Consider the following 23016-nt stretch of genomic DNA (forward strand, 5'->3'; position numbering starts at 1 on the left):
TCAGTACAGTTTCTCAACTGCTAGGTTTCAGTCAATGGCAGAGTTAAAGTTGAAATGTTGGTGTGGGGTCAAGTTGTCCGTTCTGCTAGGCAATCTGATGTGAGGCAGAACGTCTGCCCCTGGGGAGGAGGCAAAAAACTTCAGTGGACCCTGCCTGTTCCTTCCAGGAGGAGGAATGTCCCTTTGAGGAATGTTATCAGTCATTCCCAGTAAACAGAAAAATTCAGGGTAAGACCAATTTCTTTCTTTCTTTCTTTCTTTCTTTCTTTCTTTCTTTCTTTCTTTCTTTCTTTCTTTCTTTCTTTCTTTCTTATAAATCAAACACACAATAGCATAAGAAAAGTGTTAAAATAACTGATTTACAAAGGCTTTTTTTAAAAAAAAAGATGGCACATTTATTGCTACATAAATGTTATATACATAGTGTTTTCTGTTACATTTGACAGAAAAAATGTTGAACTTCTTTCTGCTGGTTGAAAAAGTTTATCAGTAACATCCTGAAATTTGACACAGGGTACAAATTTTCAATAAACCAACAATGGAAACCAGGTAACAAGATGAGAAGCAATTCATCTCGGACAAGTAGCTCTTACAATACTCCATAAGGTACTACACAGTATGCTAGAACCCTACTATGCTCTTACAATGCTATTGTAAATTTATGGTATTAATGGACAGGTTACGGTAAATAACCCTACATTTTTTTACTACCTAATATAGTAAAATAAAGTAAGAAATTTTTTTACTGAAAACTTTTTTGATTTCAAAAATCTAGAAAGAGTAATATTTAGAATTCAAGACACTTTCTTACAAGATTATTGTATAAAAGACTAGCTACAGTGAAAAATAAGCCAAATGTTTTCTTTTTCTCTCTCTCTCTCTCTTTCTATTTTATGAAGGAAAGCTTCTGGGCATACCACAAAGTCTAATACAGCCAAGAGACAACAAGCTTGGAAGGAAAAAGGTCAGGCAGTGGCAGGTGAGCACTTTCACATGTCATCATAAGCAGAAGTTCATTGAGACAAGAAGCGCTGAAATGAAGAACAAGGCCACAGAAGTTGGATCAGGTGTTACTGGAGAACTGATAAATAATCCAGTCAGTCACTTCACAAACTAGTTGATTTTCTAGGAACCACCTAAGACATGATCTAAAATTCTTAAGCCTGTTGTAGCAACATTTTTGTTCTTTCAAATGTGGTGAGATTATTCAGATGGCTAGTTGATCTATTTCTTTAGTGAGTACAAGCAGATGGCAACCAGGAAGAGAGTTAAGAAAGTTGTGTTTTGATTGTCCCTTCCTCTCTGCCACACTCTGGGGTGCTACAGTGGAAGACAGCTTTTATGGAAGTTCAAAAGAGCTGGGATATCCCCAAAAGAGGGAGCAAGAAGGGAAGACTTAAGGACCACTCAGGTCAAGCTGCAGCATATTCTGAGATTGCTGGCGCAGCTTATTTTCAAGGACAAAGACGTTTGGCAAGAAGTTGATAGGATCCCATCCCAACCTTCTTTGCAGGTAAACTAGATGATAATTTTTAACCTAAGAGCAACAGTCAGACAGACTGTTGCTCTTGTATCCCAGTGGTCAGATCCACTCACCCTACTCCTGCCACAACAAACTTCAGATCGGACTGCTCACCAGACTTTACAACAGGTAAGTAGGTCTCCTTTGCATTTTAATATATTTTATGCTTACAACCATTTACTTATACTTACTGCTTAGAAAACAAAGCAGTTCTAAGTTGGTTGTCCCCCCCCCCCAATTTACAGTTCACATTGTAAGTTATACTAGGAACCCCAACTGTCTAAAGGGTTTGAGAAATCAATAGTACATCACTTCTTTTCATTCCAAGAGTGCTGTGACCAGAGCATGGTTCATGCCTTGCACTTGGAACGTGAACAGCTTTGCAATAAGGAACTGTGCCTGAGAGGGCTGGCAAGCATTTAAAAATAAAAAGACATACTAAGGAAAACATGCACCAAACAGCCAAAGGAATGGGAAGAATGACAGAAGCCCTTGTCCCTTCTTTCTTTTAAGACATTCACAAGTATGCTGGGAATGTGAAGGGTTAGAAGTTTTTGTAGTTTTGCTCTCTTAACACCAACCTCTCAGCTGAACTCCCATCAGCTTTGAACAGCTTAACATTTCCCTTCATATGTAGACCTTCACAGTTCCATTACAAATAAATAACAATTTGTAGTTACAATGCATTTGTCAATTCAGTTTAGGCACAAGGCAACTTCCACAGCGAGTGGAGGAATCAAAGAGTCTCTGATTGTGCTGGAGCGGCATGCTGCTTGCAAGAGGACAAGGAGGAGGAGGCGGAGGAGGAGGAGATGCACAGAATATTTCTGGTGCTGAAATTCTATCAGGAGGAGATGCTGTTGGCACCATCACCCTGATGCAGTTGGTCACCAGTTACTTTAACCATATAATTGCGTTTGGGTTTCTTGTGTCTCCTATCAGATGTGTCTTCGTTCAGTTTTGAGTCTGTGTCCTTGTGAAGAAAAGCAGGTCACCTTCTAGGTTTCCTCCCCATGATTCTGGAATTCTGGTGTGAAAATCATAGAAGATATTAGCAAATGATGATGGCACCATGAATGTCTGCTAAATCTACTAATAGTTACTATTTTCACCAGCAAAGCCTGGCTGATCTGCAGCTTGCCGAAAGACCAGCCAGCCCCAGCAAGCCATGTAGGGAGATCAGATTCTGTTTCTCTTGAAGCAGTTTATCCTATAGCACTGAGGCCCAATGGCCCCATCCAAGAAACTAGAGGCAGATCTACACTAAACATTAAAATCCTATCCAACACACATTTAGCCTCCCCCCCCCCCAAATCCTGTGAACTTAAACTACAGCTCCCATGATTTGGGGGGAAAGTCATGTGCTTTGAAAGTGCACTGAATGTGCTTTAAATGTATAGTGTGGATCTGCCCCGCATAGATATTGGTCTATTGCACTATCCAATAGATCAAGTAGGAGTTGAAATGGCTTGACTTGCTTCCATTCTGTGTGGAGGTAGAGCAAAGTCAGCACCAAAGCATCAACTGTGCAAAGGAAAACACTTTACTCAGAAGAATCTCTCTGTCATGACAAGCTCATGGAGAAAATATGCCCAAGAGCCCATTTGCATTACCAGGTACTGGTCTATTTGCAGATGACCCCCTCAAAACTGGATGGTAACCAAGACAGGCACACAACAGAGACCATTCCTATACCAAGCAATCAGTCAAGTTTGCATGGACAGAGTATTAGCCTTGGTCTACCCTCTTCAAAACTGTTCTGTCTTCACAATATATACACACTTTGTGGTTAATCCTCACAGTGAGTTTTACAGTAGCACAAAACACAGGGAGGAGCTGGCATCTGTGCAAAGCACTTACCCACAAAGCAAAGAGCCAGGTGACAAAATGCTTGGCACTCAGCTACTTTTGTGCAAAACTGAAGTAGCAAGGGGGAAAGTGAAGGATGCCACAATAACAAAACAGCTACATCAAGTCATGAGGGCCAATCAGGGAGCTCACTTGGATGCTTCTTCCACAGAATTGGTTTTTTTGTGATTGTTTTTAGTTGCATCTCTCATCTCTTCCTGCTAAAAAGTGCTACAAGTGACTGATGCAAACACCTACACAGGCTGACGATCCGGTGCTTCTTAAGGTGAGCTCTCAGTAGATTTTTAGTAATGGCAAGTCCTAAAGGTTTTTGTTGAGTATTGCTATTCATTTTAACAAAACTATATTAGATGTGTTAAAATGGTAAAGGACTTTATAGCATTTGAAAACAACAACTAGATCTGGGTCTCATGGCAACAGTTAAAACAAGCACAAAGAGTAGTCAAATCATTTTCATACTTTAACTATGTCCTGTGTCCTACACCCAAATTTCAATTCTGGATATTCAAAAGAGCTTTTTTTAACTCACACAGGTGTTTCACTTACCTGGCTGGTGTTTACATATGACCCATAGGGTTGGTAGTTTCACTAAGTCCAGGGTGGCTTCCTGGATGTGAAGCTGGTGGCTCTGCCGATACGGCAGAAACTTTTTCTTCTTCCCTTCTCTTAAGGCAGGCTGCTTTTGGGTTTAGGTTCCTCTCTAAGAGTAACATAAAAAAAAACACCACCTCTGTTAATGCATGAAAGGTATGGTTTTGATTGGTGACTATTTCTCAATATGGAAGCAAACCAAAGATCTATCTACCTGGCATTATCAAGCATGCTGAACTCCACAGATAGTTCTTACAGATGTCTATTTATTTTAATCTAGATATGCCATCTTTCTGAGCCAAGGCATTGCAAAGCAGCTTGTATAATGACCTTTCACCAAAGCCACCTTTGAAATACATTGTTTTATGATTCACCAATTTTGCACAAAACAACAGTTTCAAAAATAAAAAATCCGGTTTATTGGCTGTACTCAGCCCCAACCAGATAGAGAACCAGCAGTGCACCAAGAGTTCAGAGATAGCCTGGGAAGTTTCCACAGAAGCTCTGCACATTCCTAGTGGCATCTGATTCTGGTGTGGAAACTCATGATGCAAAACAGAAGGACCATGTTGATTTACTGTTTTTCACATTTATACCCCAAATATGGTTTCAGCTGGTCCCTGAGGCAGTACAAGTCACAACTAAAAACTTTTAAAACAGTATTTAATAAAACAAACAACACCATGTTAAACATTTTTCATAAGATACTCCAAAACACAATGGAGACATTGTGGCGTGTTACTGGGTTGTTGTTTTAATTTTGATTATATATTTTATAGTTTTGCTAATGAAGCTTAAATTCACATTAGCTTTTTTTGCATCTGTATCACACTAGTGACTCATGTGCAGCTTGTGATTGATTAAAACCTCAATAACCCTTTCAGATATACAGTTAAGTACTTAATTTGTTCGGGTTATACCTCGGGTTAAGTACTTAATTCGTTCCTGAGGTCCGTTCTTAACCTGAAACTGTTCTTAACCTGAAGCACCACTTTAGCTAATGGGGCCTCCTGCTGCCGCCACACCGCCGGAGCCCAATTTCTGTTCTTATCCTGAAGCAAAGTTCTTAACCTGAAGCACTATTTCTGGCTTAGTGGAGTGTGTAACCTGAAGCGTATGTAACCCAAGGTACCACTGTACCAGTGTCAAGATATTCTCCAATCTATATATCTGTGTATTTTATTGATTTTTGTCTAAATGCAGAAGTTTGCATTTGGTTCTGTTGAATTTCATTTTGTTAGTTTTGGCTCAGATTTCCATTTTGTCAAGATCAGGACTGTTTTCTACACTTGATCTTAGCTGATAGGCTAGGTGATTCCTGTTTTCTGAGATATTACTGATTCCTCCCAGTTTCATTTCTCATTTACAAATCTGCTAAGGATTCCATTCACTTGTTCATTCAAGTCGGCCATCCTCAACTTTGTGCCCTCAAATATGTTTGAGACTACAACTTCCATAAATCCCAACCAGCACAGCTGTGTGGTTCATGTGGAGGGCACCAGGTTGGGGAAGCCTGATCTAAGCCATTGATAAAAATACTGCTATTGAATATTCCATTTCCATGTTCAGCTGTTAATTCCATCACTTCCAAGATAAACACTCTCATCCTTGTTTTCTTACAATGTAACAGGAAAAAAGAATACAAAATGAGGCCCAAGTTGCTGGCATAAGCAACAGAACAGATGAGATGTCACTTGGTGATTTAGACCACTGAGCAGATATTAATGTTGACACCTTCTGCATCTCGAAGACATTTATATGTACACCCTGGAAATGCATCAGATGAGAAAGCACAATGCAAAACACAGCTGTGTCCAGGCGGCCCACAGGGAGAAATAAACAAGGGAGGGAGGAACGCGTCCTCTTTAGTGGGAGATGGTGTGGCTCTGATGTCCGTTTCATCATTTCTTTGACACAGATATAAAAGGAGTTGCGTATGAGAGGTCAACAGTCGCTCCAGTTCGACAGGAGAATGTGATTATAAAGAACTGTGCTTATTTTATAACCCAACCTCAAGAGAGGACTTTTCAAGGTTGACATGGATATGGATTTGTTGCTAAGGGTTAACTCTGCTTCCAGTGGCAGCTGGTGCCCCCTCAAAGTCAGGCAAACCCCACAAGGATTATGATAAATGGACTTGACAGAATGTAATTTAAATAAAAAATTATCGCCTATGGTTAGGATTTAAAGCACTCAGGGCACTGGTGTGCACACAGAGCTCAGCAGGAACATTCCTGACACGGAAGAGAAGGGGACAGCCCTTCCTTGCGGAGAGCTCCAGGCACGCAGTGGATCCTCCTTCTATGAACCCGCACTGCAAACACCACACAAGCTGAAATCATTATCATTAGCAAAGATTATCAATGTATTTTCAGTTGCATCTATCCTTTGCTTTCTTTATTCAGCTTTAGTATTTCAATTTGTAGATATAGCCAAACACCCAGAGGTTAGGCAGGACTTGGACCTGAGAGAGCAAGCTTAAATTCTCAGTTCAGCCATGAAGCTCCTAGCTTGCCTTGGGGAAGTAGATCAAAATCTAAAATTGCCTGCCTGCATCATGGGAACAGTGGTGGCTGGCACAGCAGTGCTGCTCACCTGCCTTCCCAGCATGGAGGTTGCTGCCAGGAGCGAAGGGAGCAGGGAGGTCGGTGTTGTGGGGGCATAGCTGCAGAGCCAATCAGATAATCCCGGGGCCATGTTCTGCACCTCACACCCCCCCCTCAGGTTACCAGCAGCGACCTCTGCATTGGGCAGCCAGGTCAGCAATGCTGCCCCACCCTGTTCTGCCAGCTACTCCTGCCTGGGAATAAGAACTGACCTTATGTTAACTTACTTTTACTGATTTCATGCCTGCAGTAACAGTGAAATAAGCCCAGACAGAAAATCACCACAGAGTGAGTGCATGGCAAGTGCCTGTTGAAGCCCTAGCACACAGTTTGAAGGAAGAATGAGGTACACAAACCAAAAAAATCACGAATAGGCCTACAAAGACTTTATGGTAAACATAAATTGAATTATAAAAGCAAAACGATTATACAAAACACACAACACATAAATAGTGTAACACTAATGGAGAAGAAAATACATGTGTGTGTGTCCCCCGCATGGCACTTTACCCCCTTTTTCCTGAAAAAGAGCCCCAATCATAACTGATAAAATGCTACCGCCTGCTTATAGAGAAGGGGAACTGAGGCAGGGGGCTGCTGGCCTTGGCTTGAAGTTACTGCGCTCTGTCCCAAGCAGCACCATGCCAACCCCAGAGGGTCCAGATGCCTGTGCTGAACTATGATTTATTTATTTAAAAAATTTATATACCACTTCATTGTTAAAGAAATCTCTAAGCGGTTTACAACAATATTAAGCAGTATGTGATACATGGGCATTTTCTTGCCTCTGTGATATTTCTGGGGGACGGGGTGGGGTTTGCAGGAGAAGCAGATACAACAGCCTGGACGCATTTTTTAAAAAGCAATAAAATCTCTCTGTGTTCCCAGGTTTATGTTGAATCTTACTGAGAAAAGGAATTCTTACAAGTTATACATGCTCAGCTTTCCCATTAAATATGCTGGAACTCACAAAGGGTTAGGTCTGGCCATCTTAAGTTTATACACAACCGAGCTGGCAGCCACCCATGATACTGTGGAATTGCACCACCCAGCATGAATGGATAGGTGGTGAATCCTGAGTGCATCACATCCACTTCACACAGCACTGTGCAGAAAAGGTCCTGCCACTGCCACCTCTTGCCCACAAGGCAACATGGCCTGCCCTCCTTCTTCATCCCTATGCCTCTCTTAGATGCAAATTAGAACACGGCTTAAGGAATGACGTTCAAACTTGGATGAAGAAGGCAACACAAAAACTGGGACAAAGAGGGAAAGAAGAGACACATGTTCCGCCCAGCCAAGCTCACCTCTGACTTGCTGCTCGAGACTGAGGATGACTGCCACAGCCTGGTGAAGAATAAGCAGCTTGGTCTGAGGTTTCTCACTCTTCAGATGAAGTTGACACATCCGGCCCAGCTCTTTGAATGCTTCGTTAATATCTCGGACCCGCAAGCGCTCACGAGCGTTGTTGGCCATCCGCCTCTCTCGCTCCCGCTCCAGCTTTTGTTCCGGATTTAAGTCCTCATCTTCGTTAGTGCTGCTGTTGAAACACAGGCAGGTAAAGTGGCTGGAGTAAGCGCCTGGCAATCATCCCTGCTCATATCATATCACAGAACTTTTTACTGCTGCCTGCATTCCTCCTTTTCAAGAGTCTCCCATGCAAGGAATTGGCCTCTGCAAACCAGAACAATGAGCCCTAATTTCTCACTCTAACCCCACCCCCCACCCCGCTTTGGCTACTTTTGGCCAACCTGTCTCTCACACAACATTTGCATGAGTAGTGTAGCCTGTCAGTGAGGTTATGGCAACCTGAAGACGGTGTTCCAAAAATGTTGCCAGAGTTGAGATCTGTGAGCACCTGGCTCTTAGTTTATGCAAGCATGTTGTGAGCAAGTTCACCCCAAAGTAATTAACAAGAGAAATTACTGCTGCCAAGGTGAATTTGCTGAAGTGATCCTTCATTTTGCCTTACTAGTCATTTCCTCCAAACCAGAAGCAGATCTTTCAGAGGTCCACGCAGCTCACATGAACAGTTCAGGATGGAAGGTATACACAATAAAGACTCAGAGCTTACTTAAGAATGGCAGCTTATCAGGAAGAGCAAAAAATACCTACACCTGGCAACTCACTCCTGACTTGGAAAGCTGCCCACTTCTCCATGTGAAGTGCCTGCCATCCTTTGTGGTGTACCAGAAATAGTGGACCTTATTCTGAGGGGTCAATAACAGTTTGCATGAACTACTGAGCCTTAGAAGACACTGAAAGAAAACTTCCATATTGAACTTTCCTTTATTTGTACACTGAACTGACACCTGAAATCATATATGCTCTTTTTGATTATGCCCCCCCCCCTCCAAATCACTCTAAGAGTTTTTCTCACCCCAGGCAGAGGGTACTGACAGAGAACCTGACGTCTGAGGAGTGGGCTGCTATACCTTGTTCTTCCTCTTGATGAGATTTTGATATCCTTTTGGGAGGACTCATCATCAGATTTCATATCATCAGAGGAGGCAGGTTCATGTGTGTTTTCATCTTTCTCCTTGTGCTCTGACTTGATCTCAGCCGGACCTAATGCCACGGAGTGGTTCGGCAACCCAGATGACAGCACTGCATGCAAACACAACAGAGTGTAACTGAGTGTAACAGTGTAAAACCACCACTTCCCTTATGTTTGTCCAAAGACAACCTGGCTAAGAAAATGGGTAGCAAGTGGCTCCCACCCAGATAGAGAAGACATAGGAAAATGTTGAAAAAGGAACTAAGCTCAGGAGGAAGGTCATAAGGTAGTATTAGAAACCCCTCCCTTCTTTTGCTCCAAACTAAAGTGTTTCAAGGTGACAATGTGGGAGGCTCTAATGTTGAGTCCATTAGCTGTCTGAAATAGCTACTTGATGGGTTGGGTGCATTTGTGTTTTGTGGGGAAGATGATGTACCGTAATTTAATATGACAGATAAAAACAGTTTGCTTTTTCACTTGAACTCCAACACTGATGCTTTTATTGGCTGCTCAACATGTCACCCATTAGACTTTTTTCTTGATACCCCCCCCCAAAAAAAACACTTGCAGTTTTCACTTAAGAATCTCTCACAATTCCAGAAAACCTTTGAAATGTAATTGCTGTCTACAATAAATTAGAAGTCCATGCCAGAACAGAAGAAATTTAAGACCGTGCTTATTTCAGCAAGTGTCACAAAAGACCAGGACCAGTTCACAACAATTCTGAAGTGAGAAAAAGAGCCTCTAGGAACTCTGCTGGATACTTCTGTCTTGCCCCCATTTTGGCTTCAAATAAGTGATCATGTAAAGCCCTGGGCAATAATAATTCTCCCTGCAAAGACAAAAACAAATTGCTTTGGGAGGGGGAGGCAGGAACTTTTCCAGATTCCAGTCGCCTTGCCCTTCTAGCATTGTGTGCCTGTCTCAAGTGGAACTAAGTGTGGCTCTCATCCCAAACCCTTTTCAGTGCAACATGAATGGTTCTCATTTCCCCATATTCCTACTCTTGAGAACCTGAAATACATGGCACAGGTCCATATGCACCGCCTCCTGCAGCAGACTCGTATTAAGTGATCCTTAAGGGATATAACCTCTCCATCGTGCCCTACTGTCTATGAGAAACGTTGAGAGAATAAAACTTTTTTGTGATGTACCTAATAAATGATTACTGCAGGTTGAAACTGCAGGACCCACAACCCAAATCACTGTGCTGTGGATTTATAAGATGCCATTCAAAGAAATATTATTTTAAGAGACCATTTGGAGAATTGTTGGCAAACACCATATGAATAAATCAGGGACCAGAATGGGCAGTCCTTGTGCACTGTGGCTGTAAGGTCCAACTGGTCCGGAAAATGACGCATTCTACCCCCTCTGTGCATAAGACCTGCTCAAAGAAGCCATCTGTGGTACTGCTCATTTTACTGTGTGACCTAAAGGGAAAAAAGGAGGGAATCCATCCATTCAGGCCAGCAAAACTTCTCATGCCTTAGCTTGTTTCAGCTGAGAACTGAAAGTGCTCTTAAAGGTACCTGCTATGAATGGGTGTGTTCTGCCAAGGCTGGGATAGCAGTTCAGCTTGTTACTGTATAAACATCATTTTTAAGAACAGGAAGTGCTACACAAGTCCATTTCAGTTTATAGGGAACCACTTCTGCAGGTGGAAAACTATCTCCAAAAGTGATTGTGCAGATTTAACCCCCTTCTTTAAAAAATTAGTAGATAGGCTGACACATGCAGTTTGGAAGGAAAGACAGGGATATGCTACATTAATTTACTAACTTGCATTCACATGGCTGTGGGTGTGTGTGGGTGTGTGCTTAAGCAGAAGTGGGGAACTTTCAGCATGCACATGAGATTTAGCCTAACTAAACTCCCCATTTGGCCCCCAAGGCCATTTTGGCGAAGCCATTCCCATGTGCCCTGCATCTGATATCATATAGGATGTCAGGTGTGGAGCAGGTAGGGGTGGGGTTAAAAGAGGCATACCACAATCAGCTGGTTGTTAGGCTTTTGGGAAGCTTATTACTGATTGAGAAGTATGTGCAAAGTACTTTACAATTATTGTGCTCAGCACTGCCCAAACACCAACTAGAGCAGAGCTTTCTAAACTGTGTGTCGTGACCCGTTAGTGTGTCGGCTGCAATGTGTAGGTGAGTTGCATGAATGCTCTTATAAGGGGTTAGTTTAACCTCTGGTTTGCTAGTAAAACTGAATCACTGTGCGCGAAATGAAGCATGTCTAAAAAGTGTCACCAACATGAAAAGTTTGGAAAGCTCTGAACTAGAGGGTTTGCAAAGCACCTTGTGCAGCAATTCTGAAGCACCCAACAATCAGCTGGTTGCTGGGTGCTTAGTAAACTCTGCACAAGGGTTATGCTTTGATAGGTCCTGTCTACTTGTCAAAGATGGCCTGCACAGGTGGAGTGGGGAGAAGATACAAGATCTGGCTTACCGGGACAAAAATGTTTCCCATCACTGTTTAAGACAGGTATACAAACATTGCCAAAGCATGCCTGGGATCACAACAAACAGCAACCCAAAGTTTTTAGGGAGAGGAATCAGTGGGCTTTACATGAAGAATTTTACTGCATATCACAAAGATTTCTCCAGCTACAGTATATTTCTCATTCATGAAGGGACAATTAAATACAGGCAGGTTTGTAGATTAGACTCCCTAGGATGCTTAGATGGACTAGTCACCCAGAGTCCTGGGTTAGGAAAAATCCAGCTGGAATTCATCTTACCTCTGGACTCTTCTTACCTCTGTAGCTTTCTTGTGCTTTGTGGTTTAGTTCAGAATTCTGAGCAGAAAGGGCACTGGACAATCCCGAATGATTGCCACTGAGGCTGTCTTCTCGGTGCGCACTGACCTAGGACAAAAAAAGCACAATCACAGATAATCAGTCAGGCAATAGAAGCAGTCAACCCAAGGCCTTTCTCAGTGGCAGTGGCTCCTAGCACTGCTGACACAGGTTCTTCAACTGGCAGAACAGGGAATGAGTAGTGAGGTGGTTATGTTTGCTGAATTGTTTGCTGATGATCCTAAATTGTTCCAATAAAACAAAAAGTGATTGTGAAGAGCTCCGAAAGGGCATATCCAAACTGACCAAATGGGCAGTAAAATGGAATTCAGTGTAAATTCAATGTAAACAAGTGTAAAGGGATGTATGTAATGGGGGGGGGATCATAATTGGACAAACAAGATAATGGGATCTGAACTGGCAGTGACTGACCAGGAATGAGACCTTGGAGTGAAAGTAGATAGCTCAACAAAGATGTTGACCCAGTGTGCAGCAGCTGTGAAAAAGGCAAATTCCACGCTGGAGTTAAGAAAAGAATTGAATTTGGAATACTTTGTACAGTTGCAGTCACCTCATCCCACAAACAATATTGTAGTTGGGAAATGTTTAGAAAAGGGCAACAAAATGATAAAGGGATAACAACTCCCTGTGAGGAAACATGGCAGCATTTTGGGCTCTTTAGCCCAGAGAAAAGGCAAATAAGAGGTTACATGATAGGCATTTATGAATTATGTATGGCATGGAGAAGGAAGAAGAAAAGTTTTTATTCTTGCATAGCACTAGAACTTGTGTGCATTCAATAAAGCTGAATATTGGAAGATTTGGGACAGAAGAAAGTACTTCTTCACATACTGCATAGTTAATCTGCTATTGAATTTACACAACAAGAGGTAGTGATGGTCACCCAATTAAATGGCTTTAAAAGAGGATTAGATAAATTCATGGAGGACAAAGCTATCAGTAGCTACTAGCCATGATGGCTATGCTCTGCCTTCACAGGCAGAGACAATAATGTTTCTGAACGCCAGCTGCTGGAAACCACAAGAGAGGAGAGTGCTGTTGTGCTTGAATCCTCCTTGCAGTTTTTCCACAAGCATTTGGTTGGCCATTGTGAGAACAGGATGCTGGCCTAGATGGGCCATTAGCCTGATCTAGCAGGTGCTTCTGATGTTCTTATGCTCATGCTGCCAGTGCAGAGTTATGGCTCCTCTCCTATGACACAATGCTTCTGCCATTCATTGAAGAAGATTCAAGAGAAGTGAAGTTAAAAGTACCGTAAATGGGAAGGGAAATAATATCACTTCACACAGCCAAGGACCTATTCTTATTATAATTTACCGTATTTTTTGCTCGATAAGACTCACTTTTTCTCTCCTAAAAAGTAAGGGGAAATGTGTGTGCGTCTTATGGAGCGAATGCAGGCTGCGCAGCTATCCCAGAAGCCAGAACAGCAAGAGGGATTGCTGCTTTCACTGCGCAGCGATCCCTCTTGCTGTTCTGGCTTCTGAGATTCAGAATATTTTTTTTCATGTTTTCCTCCTCCAAAAACTAGGTGCGTCTTGTGGTCTGGTGCATCTTATAGAGCGAAAAATACGGTATATACCACCCTATACCTGCAGGTCTCAGAATATAAAACCACAAGGTACATAATCAAAATAAAAACAACAACCACCCAGCAACACTCCCCCCAAACACATATTAAAAGGGCATAGGATGTCAATCAAATAAACCAAAGGCCTGGTTAAAGAGGTGTATAATGAAGGCTCCAGGCGAACCTCCCTGGGGAGAGCATTCCATAGACGGGGAGCCACTGCCGAAAAGACCCCGTTCTCGTGTTGCCACCCTCTGGATCTCTCTTGGAGGAGGTGGGTTCATATGGAAAGAGGCGACCCTTGAGGTATTGTGGTCCTGAGCAGTTTAAGGCTTTATAGGTCAAAACCAGCACTTTGAATTGGGCCTGGAAAATAATTCGGAGCCAGTGCTGTCGACCAGGATTGGTGTAATACGCTCAAACCGTCTCGCTCCGGTGAGCAACCTGGCCTTGCAACAACAAACATTTGATTATTTGTACCCCACCCATCTGATGGGGTTGTATAGGCAGCTTCCAGCATATACAAAAGTATAATTAAACATTAAAAGCATTAAATATTAAGCACTTCCCGATACAGGGCTGCCTTCAGAGGTCTTCTAAAGGTTGTAACATATCTCAAGGGTTGAGAGTTGGGTTGTAAGAGTTTGTCTCCTCACCCCTCATGAGAGATCCCTTCTTGCAACATCAGTGTCAATATCATACATTTTTTGCTGATTTGCTGCCAGGATTAATGACATGCTTCACAATGAACCCTTGGCTGCTGGCACTGGAAGGCCTATGCTAATAAGTTTGGCAGGTCAAAGGCCATCCCCCGCCCCCTTTAACACACGTATTCATGGGAGAAGGAACAACAAATGCAAACCTGAAAGGGGGGGGGGGGAGCATGCAATCAAGCACTACTATAGAGATGAAGCTTTTTTATAGGAATAAATAGCAGAGAACAGCAGCTAAAAGATTAAGCCTTTAATTAAATAGGTTTATTGCCCACAGTTACACATGAGAACCCCTTCTTTTCAATAAATCCTTCAAGCCTAGTAAACTGCTGAGCTTTGAATCCCTCTTGAGTAATTAATGCAGCTTTTCTCTTTAACATTTAGTGTGGGTTTTACTGAGACAGAGATAAATACCCTTATGCAAGTTCATGCTTTAATTTACTGTTTCCTGTGAACTCCAATTCATCCTGATTTGTTGTGTTACTTTCCAAATGCAAGATTCTGCCACAAAGACAGATGCATACTAGTCAAATATTTTCTAGATGCTCTTATTTTCCTTTTAACATAGAACTGTGCCTCAGGTTAGTGTAAAGTTTCACAATAATATCAATAGTCACCAGATAGAAATAGAAATACAAACAAGTTTCTATATGAAGAAAGTGTGAAACTCTCCAGGGGTGGAGGGTTAAAAATAAAACTTTGTTAAATTCTGCCCTAGAAGTTTTGTATATCTTTATTCTAGTTATGCTCAAATCCAAATAACATTCAAGCTGCTAATCATGAGATGTCTTAGGGGCAAAGTAGCTACAGAATATTGTTAAATTTTTATTCCTCAAGCGATATCCAAACCTAACAGCTACCAGATTCTTGATAATGTTAAAATCTAAGACTAATCCAACAATGACAGACAGATCAAATGTTAGATTCAGAAAAAAGTCTGGAAACTTTGAAAGTGAAGTTGAACTTCTAGGAACATATGATAGGGGACTCAAGAAAATAATTTAGATTAAATATTATGCCAGGAATGTCATTACACAGCAATGTAAGACATAGAATCATAGAATTGTAGATTTGGAAGGGATGCTAAGGATCATCTAGTCTAACCCCCTGCAATGCAGGAATATGCAGCTGTCCCATACAGGGATCAAACTTGCAAGCTTGGCATTCTCAGCACCATGCTCTAACCAACTGAACCGCCCAGGCATGTTAACCAAGTACAATATCAAATCAACTTACATGAGTTTTCAGGTTGATGAACTAAACCCCATTAGATCATCAACTGAATTCAAACAGTTACTTTCTTAATAAGATACTTCAGGAAATATTAATTTCTGGAATTTGAAAACCTGGCCAGAATGTTAACTTTGCAACAATACTGGCAATGTTTAGACATCACACTAAGCCATAGTTTAGAGCAAACTTAGTCTGGATTACTCAGCTCTCACTCTAATATAGCAATCCTAAAGTAACTAACACTGAAACCAGTATGTTCCACATCTGATCAAGGTGACAAAAAGAGAGAGCAGAGGACAACTCCCCTGTTGAAAACAATCCTGGCATCCAACAAAATGAGGGCCCATTTAAGGGAGCACTTCCATGTCGGCCAAGCCAAGCCTATGAACACAAGGATCAAGCATAAAGAACCAACTGTCTCCCATGCATCACAGATTTTTGAGGGGATATTTACTGAAACCTTATCAGGTGCGACACGAAACACCAGCAGGAGCGCTAGCACCTGTGGGTGCTGCGCTGGCAACCCCTGCACTATACATTTCTTGCAGCGGACCGAGAAAAGTACAGCATGTCCAAGCAGCTTGCAAAATAGGACTCTAACTTGTTATTGAGTACCGAGTACAAAAGGAAATACGTCAAAGAATAGAGAGACAGCCAACTTACTTGAAAGTGCTCAACATGTCTGGCAAGAGAGCTAGTGAAGGACTCTGCTCCCTACTTTAGCTTAAAGTTATTGTAGTTCATGCCAATGCCAGGCTTCTCCCCAAAAGCACAATGGAATCTAACAGTAATGTATGCTTCCAAACATGAAACAGAACGCAAAATGGTGGGTTGCTTTTAAGATTTAAAATGTTCATTGAGTAAAGAGCAGGGAAAGTGTAACAGCCAGCACAACAGAACACACACCAAAACAACAATTAAGCAGAGATGCAGGAAATGGTTTTTTTAAAGCTGGCAGAAAACTTACAATAAAACCATGCCTGGTTATGCAAGTCATAAAAAATAAGACTTACATTACTCATTTCCTTGTTTCTTCTGCCAAGGACATTTTCAAGGAAATTTAATTATTTTTTGTAAGAGTTAAGAAGTTAAAATGAGCTGCAATGGGATGTCCAAAATACATTGCTAAATTTTAATTAACTTTTTTTGGCCAAGGTTTACTCAGAAGGGCAAACTTTCCTACTTCATCAGTGCTTCAGTCAACATACACTATCTTCCCCAACCTAGTGTTCTCCAGATGTTTAGAACTACAACTCCTTTCAGACCCAGCCAGCATAGAAGGCTTTGTCCTACGCATTCTATCGGCTGAGAGCAGTCAGAATTCCATCAACAAAAATTATATGGAGAAGAAACTACTAGGCACCCATCCTTCACTCAGGCCAAGGGATTCAGACTGCTCAGCCGTGGATGATGCCTCCATACCCAACTGGTGTACCCTCCACAATTTCTTCTTAGAGAGCAAGCTAGAATGAGAAAACCTTAGCTCTTCCTCCCTATGATGAGAGGGGTAAGGAGGTTTGGGCTTATAACATTATTACTTTCATAATGTTACAATTGATTAAGAGCTATACTCGTAATGTTCACCAATATTAGCATGTCTTCTTGCACTAGTCAGCCAGCCCAACAAATCTGAGCACATTTTCTATCTCACCACTGAAGACAATCCTATACCAGACCCACCAGTCTGTTTCTCCTTTAGTACCTATGATGTAGAGCCCATCATTTCTGAATTAAATGTGGATTCAGGACAAGTTTCCAGTGATACACACAGACCATGACTGCATCTTCTACATAAAGCACAATCTCTACACCCAATATGTAGTTCAAAAAAAATGAAATTGGTTCTTACTATTTCTATTTGCAGATTAGGTTGGAAGACATTTTATCTTGAGTATGCCACTTCCTAGTGGATTTGAAAGGCAGGGACTTAAGAGTCTTTTGCCTCTTCCAGGGGGACGAGTCATCTTGCCCCTCCAGATCAAACTGGAAGAGCAGAAATAACTCCTCAACCCTAAAAATCAAAACACAAAAACAGAACCATGCAAGGGAATAGGAAAGAGAAAACAATGACGGAAAGAAACAAGCTGAACAAACAGCATCACTAAGCACTGTGTGCAGATTGAAGGATGCAGGTTGCAGCCATGATGCCCAAACACCGCAGAAGAGGGATGCAAAGTGTTTGCGAATATGGCAAACACTTACTCCACAAAGACACCTTTTATAAGAATCACACAAAACCAAAAATCATCCGAATCAGGACTTTGATAGCAGTCCAAGAAGATCAAGTTAGAAGAGTATTAAAATTTAATTGTCAAGGGTAAGAAGCCTGATACCCACAAGAATATCAGAGTTTGACATTTTGCTCTTTGCTGACCACAACAAATGCAGCTTCTCTCTCCTTCTGTATTTCAGTGATTAGTTTGTTCCAGCAGAGCACATCTGCAATGAATGGATACATAGCTGGCTGAGTTCCAGAAAACCTCAATATCCTTTCTGCAAATGGCCAGGACAACATGGACCAATAGAAACAAAAAGGAATCCAGTTAGGGGTACCAGAAAAAACAAACTCTTAGGATATATGCAGAGAGGGGCAAAGTGGAAGGCGAAAATATACCCAGAGCCTTGCATAAGATTAAGAACAGTCTTTTACTTCCCATAAAAGCCTGGTCAGTGAGTTTCATAAACTCAAAACCAAGTCCCCCATTTAACCTATTTTTCCGGTGTGAAGTGTTCGGTCCCCCCCCCCCCCCACACACTTTATTTCCTTCTTCATTATAGCTTCTCTCTGCACCAAAATGCATGAATAACAAAGGCATTCTAGTTTCAAGGCAATCATACAGGAAGGAGGGAGGAATGGCATTATATGTAAAGGATGTGTACACTTGTGGATAGATCCATGACCTGGAGCATGGAAAGCAGATTGAGAGAATATGGGTAAAAACTGTAGGAGAGAGAAACAACAGTGACCTTATTGTGGGTGTCTGCTATAGACCGCCAAGCCAAGTCTTGGATGATGCCTTTCTAGAGCAGATTACCAAACATTCGAAAAGGAGAAATACAGTGGTCATGGGAGACTTCAACTTCCCCGATATTGTTGGAACTCAAAACACTGCCAAGAATGTAAGAACTGACAAAATTCCTCCATTGCCTTGCTATCAATTTCATTTCAGTCTTTGACATGGTCGATCATGAACTCCTGGACCACCGCCTTGCCGACGTGGGGATTCAGGGCACAGTCCTTCAATGGCTGCGCTCGTTTCTCTCTGGTCGGGGACAGAGGGTGGCGCTTGGGGGGGAATTGTCATCGCGCCACTCCTTGGTGTGTGGAGTGCCTCAGGGTGCGATTCTCTCCCCGATGCTTTTTAACATCTTTATGCGCCCCCTCGCCCAGCTTGTCCGGAGCTTCGGGCTGGGTTGCCATCAGTATGCTGATGACACCCAACTCTATCTGTTGATGGATGGCCATCCTGACTCGGCCCCAGACACAATGACCAGATGTCTGGAGGCTGTGGCTGGATGGTTACGTGGGAGCCGGTTAAAGTTAAATCCTGCGAAGACAGAGGTCCTTTGGCTGGGGCGGGACGATATGGGATCGGGGGGGCAACTCCCATCTCTTGCGGGGGTGCAATTGGTGCCAGCACCGTCCGTTAAGAGTCTGGGTGTAATCTTCGATACCTCCCTCTCTATGGAGGCGCAGATTACAGCTATAACAAAGGCGGCATTTTTTCATCTCCGCCAAGCTAAGCAGTTGGCCCCTTATCTCTCTCGCCCTGACCTAGCCACTGTGATCCATGCGACGGTCACCTCCAGACTGGATTATTGTAACTCGCTCTACGTGGGGCTGCCCTTGAGACTGACCCAGAAACTCCAGCGGGTACAGAATGCCGCAGCGAGACTCCTTACGGGGTCCTCGCTGCGAGATCACATTCACCCGGTGCTATACCACCTGCACTGGCTCCCGGTGGAGTATAGGATCAGGTTTAAGGTGCTGGTTTTAACCTTTAAAGCCCTATACGGCCTAGGACCCTCGTACCTACGGGACCGCCTCTCCTGGTATGCCCCACAGAGAAACCTACGGTCGGTAAATAAAAACATCCTTAAGGTCCCAGGCCTCAGAGAGGTTAGGCTGGCCTCAACTAGAGCCAGGGCCTTCTCGGCTGTGGCTCCAATCTGGTGGAATGCTCTGTCACAAGAGACTAGGGCCCTGCGGGACCTGACATCTTTCCGCAGGGCCTGCAAGACAGAGTTGTTCCACCAGGCCTTTGGTTGGGGCGCAGCCTGACCCCCTCCTCTGGCAACCTGCACAGTATTTTGGTTGCCATCAATTTGATTTTAATTAATTTTTATAATGAAATATTTTAGAATGTGTGATTATTCAACTATTTGGTTATTTGATTGTTGTTAGCCGCCCTGAGCCCAGCTTCGGCTGGGGAGGGCGGGATATAAATAAAATTTATTATTATTATTATTATTTCCCAGAAGGTGGAAGAAGCAACAAAGGAATCATCTGTCATGGACCTGGTCCTCACCAACAGGGATGAACTATTCAACGAAATGGAAGTACAGTGGTACCTCGCTTTAAGAACAGTCCGGTTTAAGAACAATTCGGTTAACAAACTCCACAAAACCGGAAATAGTGTCCCGGTTTGAGAACTCTACCTCGGTCTAAGAATGGAATCCAAACGGTGGAAGGGCACCGGGCACCGGCAGCGGGAGACCTCATTAGGGAAAACGCACCTCGGTTTTAGAACCGTTTTGGTTTAAGAATGGACTTCCGGTACAGATTAAGTTTGTAAAGCAAGGTACCACTGTACCTGGGTTTCGTGATACAGAGGCAAGGAAAAGCTGAGTGTAGTTGGACGCACTCTGGACTTCAAGAAGGCCCAATTTCAAAAGCTTAAGGAACTACTGGATGAGATCCCATGGTCAGAAAAGAGAGTCCAAAATGGATGGGAGCTTCTTCAAGTTGAAATATTGAAGGCCCAAATGCAGACAATTCCAACAAGAAAGAATAGTGGGAGGCATGTAAGGAAACCAGTGTTGATGTGTAAGTTTCTGACAGTAAGAGTTGTTCCGACAGTGGAATGGTCTGCCTCGGGTGTTTGTCGTCTCTCTTTCCTTGGAGGTTTTTAAACAAAGGCTGGATGGCCATCTGCCCTAGATGCTTTAGTTGAGATTTCTGCATCACAGGGGGTTGGACTAGATGATCCTCAGGGGCCCTCCCAACTCTAGAATCATAAATTTCCAACTCTAGAATCATAAACTTGGCATGCTGATAATGTCTATCATGAAATTCTATGAATGCCTGAAGCCAAACATGCCACTTGGGGGGGGGGGGGAGTTTAACAGGAAACCAGCTAGTCTCCTTGATGCTTAACAGTATTAATATAAATGGAAGTGGAAGTCATTCTGTTTTATATATTGTACCCCTTCACCAACTACTTTGATGGGAGGTGAAATCCTGCCTTCATTAAGAAATACCCAGCTGTGAACCTGTTTAAAAGGAAACATTCTCAGAATAGCCAGCAGCTTTGAAAACCATGCTGTAAACAAGCCAACCTAAACTGTTTGAGGGGAGAAATGAACAGAAGCAAATCTGTGATATCATTTTCTTACACAATGATTTCAGCGTCTGACTCTGATTCATGGCTGTCTTAAATCCATTTATGTAGAATGATTCGTATATGTATTAATGACAGTGAGATATTTCTCTCTTCTGGGGATGAGGGAGAAGATTAGTCTAAGGACTTTGCTTTCCCATTGTTACATAAACTACAGCTGTGCTCAAAGTCATTACATTTACATTCTGAGTTTGGGCACAACCTGGTTTCACATACCAGCAGCTTCTTTCCAGGCTGGTTTGCCAGCATCTGTTACTAGAAGCTGGTTGCATTTTATAACCATTTTTCCAACCCAGAACACTTGAGACCAATTCCATCCTCCTTGACTGCTTTCCCAGTTCAATCTCCATGTTTGCTACTTCAAGCAGAACATGGCCTGCCAATTATTAAACATCTGGAAAAATCATATGTATAAGCTCAAGTACTATTAGCAAAAGTCTCCGGTTTCTGTATCGGTCAAAGCAGTAGGCAAACCACTTTAGCTCTTCCCCTCTTTCTGCCCTCCCTTCCCCACCCTCCACATTCCTCCCAAATGGGAACTACCAGCAGATGCATCAGGTTGCCATTTCTTCTTCCACAACCACTATCACTAGTTTGGTTTCTGACAGATGTTACTAATGCATAACATCAAATCTTCAAGCTTCAGTTCTACTAAAAATTAAATCAAGAGTCCGTCAGTTTAACACATTCAGTAGATTAAATAGCTACTTACTATTGAGGCTTGCCGACTGGTGGTTACAAGGCTGGATGCTCCATAATTTGAGGTCAAACTACTAACTGGCCCATTGTGGGAAGCTCCCAGTAAACTATGTATCTCTCCATGTGCGCTCGACAGGCTCGTTGAAGGCCCCACCGCATGGCTCCTCAGCACATTGATGGCATCATCGAGTCTGTCCAAGCGATCCTCCATCCGGGACTGCTGTCAGGATTTAGAAGGAGCACAAAGGTCATTTATTGTACACATCTGCTAAATCCATTATATACTGTCATGCTTTCTACAATGGAAGACATGAAAGGCAAGTGAAATGCAATATCAAAAGGATTTCAAACGCAGCTAAGCAGCACTATAAACAAATAGGTGGGTAGTGGGGGCTGGTAGCTGATTGGAGAGGATGTGGAATTACTTCTGTCTAAAAAAAAGAAAAGGATGTTTTTCAACATTCGGTTATTTGTAAGATTAATGCTATTTGATATTTTAGGATGCAACTTGAAGAAAGGAAAACCAGCAAAAATGTCAAAATCCCAATTTGGATTTAAAAATAAAACTGCTGCATAATTTTGCTGAAATGAAATGTTGGCCTTTTCAGTCAAATCTTGGCCTTTTAGTCAGCAAATGACTGGTGGAGTAGATAAAATACTGAAGACCCAGGTACAAATCCTACCCACCCTACAAACTCCCTCCCAACTAAGCCACAAAGATCAAAAACCGTCCTTAAGACAACTCACAGTCCTTTAGCCCTAAAACCCACCTCATTTGATAGCTATGATAAAGCAAACATTTTAGAAATTAATCTGAGCTCAATCCAAATACAATTTGCATACCAAAAGGAAATTTGGATTTCTTTACCCCCTCCCCCTTTTTAAAAAAGGAAGTTTGGATTTCTTATTTCAATTTATCACTTTCCCAAAGAGCTCAGAACAGTATTTCAAAACTACCATCCTGTAAAGTAGGTGAGGCTGAAATAGTAGATTGCATTAGGCTAAGTGAATTTTGTGGCAGTGTGGGGATTTTGAATCTAGATTTTCTGTATCGAAAACCAACACTCTACCCACTGCACCGACTATGGCGTTTTACTGTCCTTAACTTAGGTTTATTGTTTATTTAAACAGAGTAGACAAAAATCAGCTTAACCTTGGAAACTCTCTACAAAGTGACATAACAAAATGGTTGAAGGAAATGTGTTATCTACAGCTTTCACCAAACTAGCACCCTCCACATGTTTTGGAGCACCAATTCCCCAAGATGGCAA

At 42.4% G+C, this 23016-nt stretch overlaps 1 protein-coding gene across 9 annotated transcripts in view; it reads right to left on the bottom strand.

Annotated features, from left to right (window-relative positions):
* Positions 1-858: 858 nt before the first annotated feature.
* Positions 859-23016, bottom strand: part of TCF12 (transcription factor 12) — a 145494-nt gene continuing 123336 nt past the window's right edge. For 8 of the 9 annotated variants that reach the window (XM_028705856.2, XM_028705854.2, XM_028705852.2 and 5 more), the window contains 6 exons: positions 21759-21965; positions 11849-11957; positions 9024-9195; positions 7896-8128; positions 3938-4091; positions 859-2549 (listed from right to left, as the gene is read on the bottom strand). In XM_028705856.2, the coding sequence (XP_028561689.2) occupies positions 3949-4091; positions 7896-8128; positions 9024-9195; positions 11849-11957; positions 21759-21965 (864 nt within the window). In that variant the 3' untranslated portion in view covers positions 859-2549; positions 3938-3948. The remainder of the gene's footprint in view (positions 2550-3937; positions 4092-7895; positions 8129-9023; positions 9196-11848; positions 11958-21758; positions 21966-23016) is intronic. The other variant, XM_028705859.2, reaches the window with a different exon arrangement.

The sequence above is a fragment of the Podarcis muralis genome, chromosome 14, assembly GCF_964188315.1.
Source record: "Podarcis muralis chromosome 14, rPodMur119.hap1.1, whole genome shotgun sequence".
Classification (NCBI taxonomy): Eukaryota; Metazoa; Chordata; class Lepidosauria; order Squamata; family Lacertidae; genus Podarcis; species Podarcis muralis.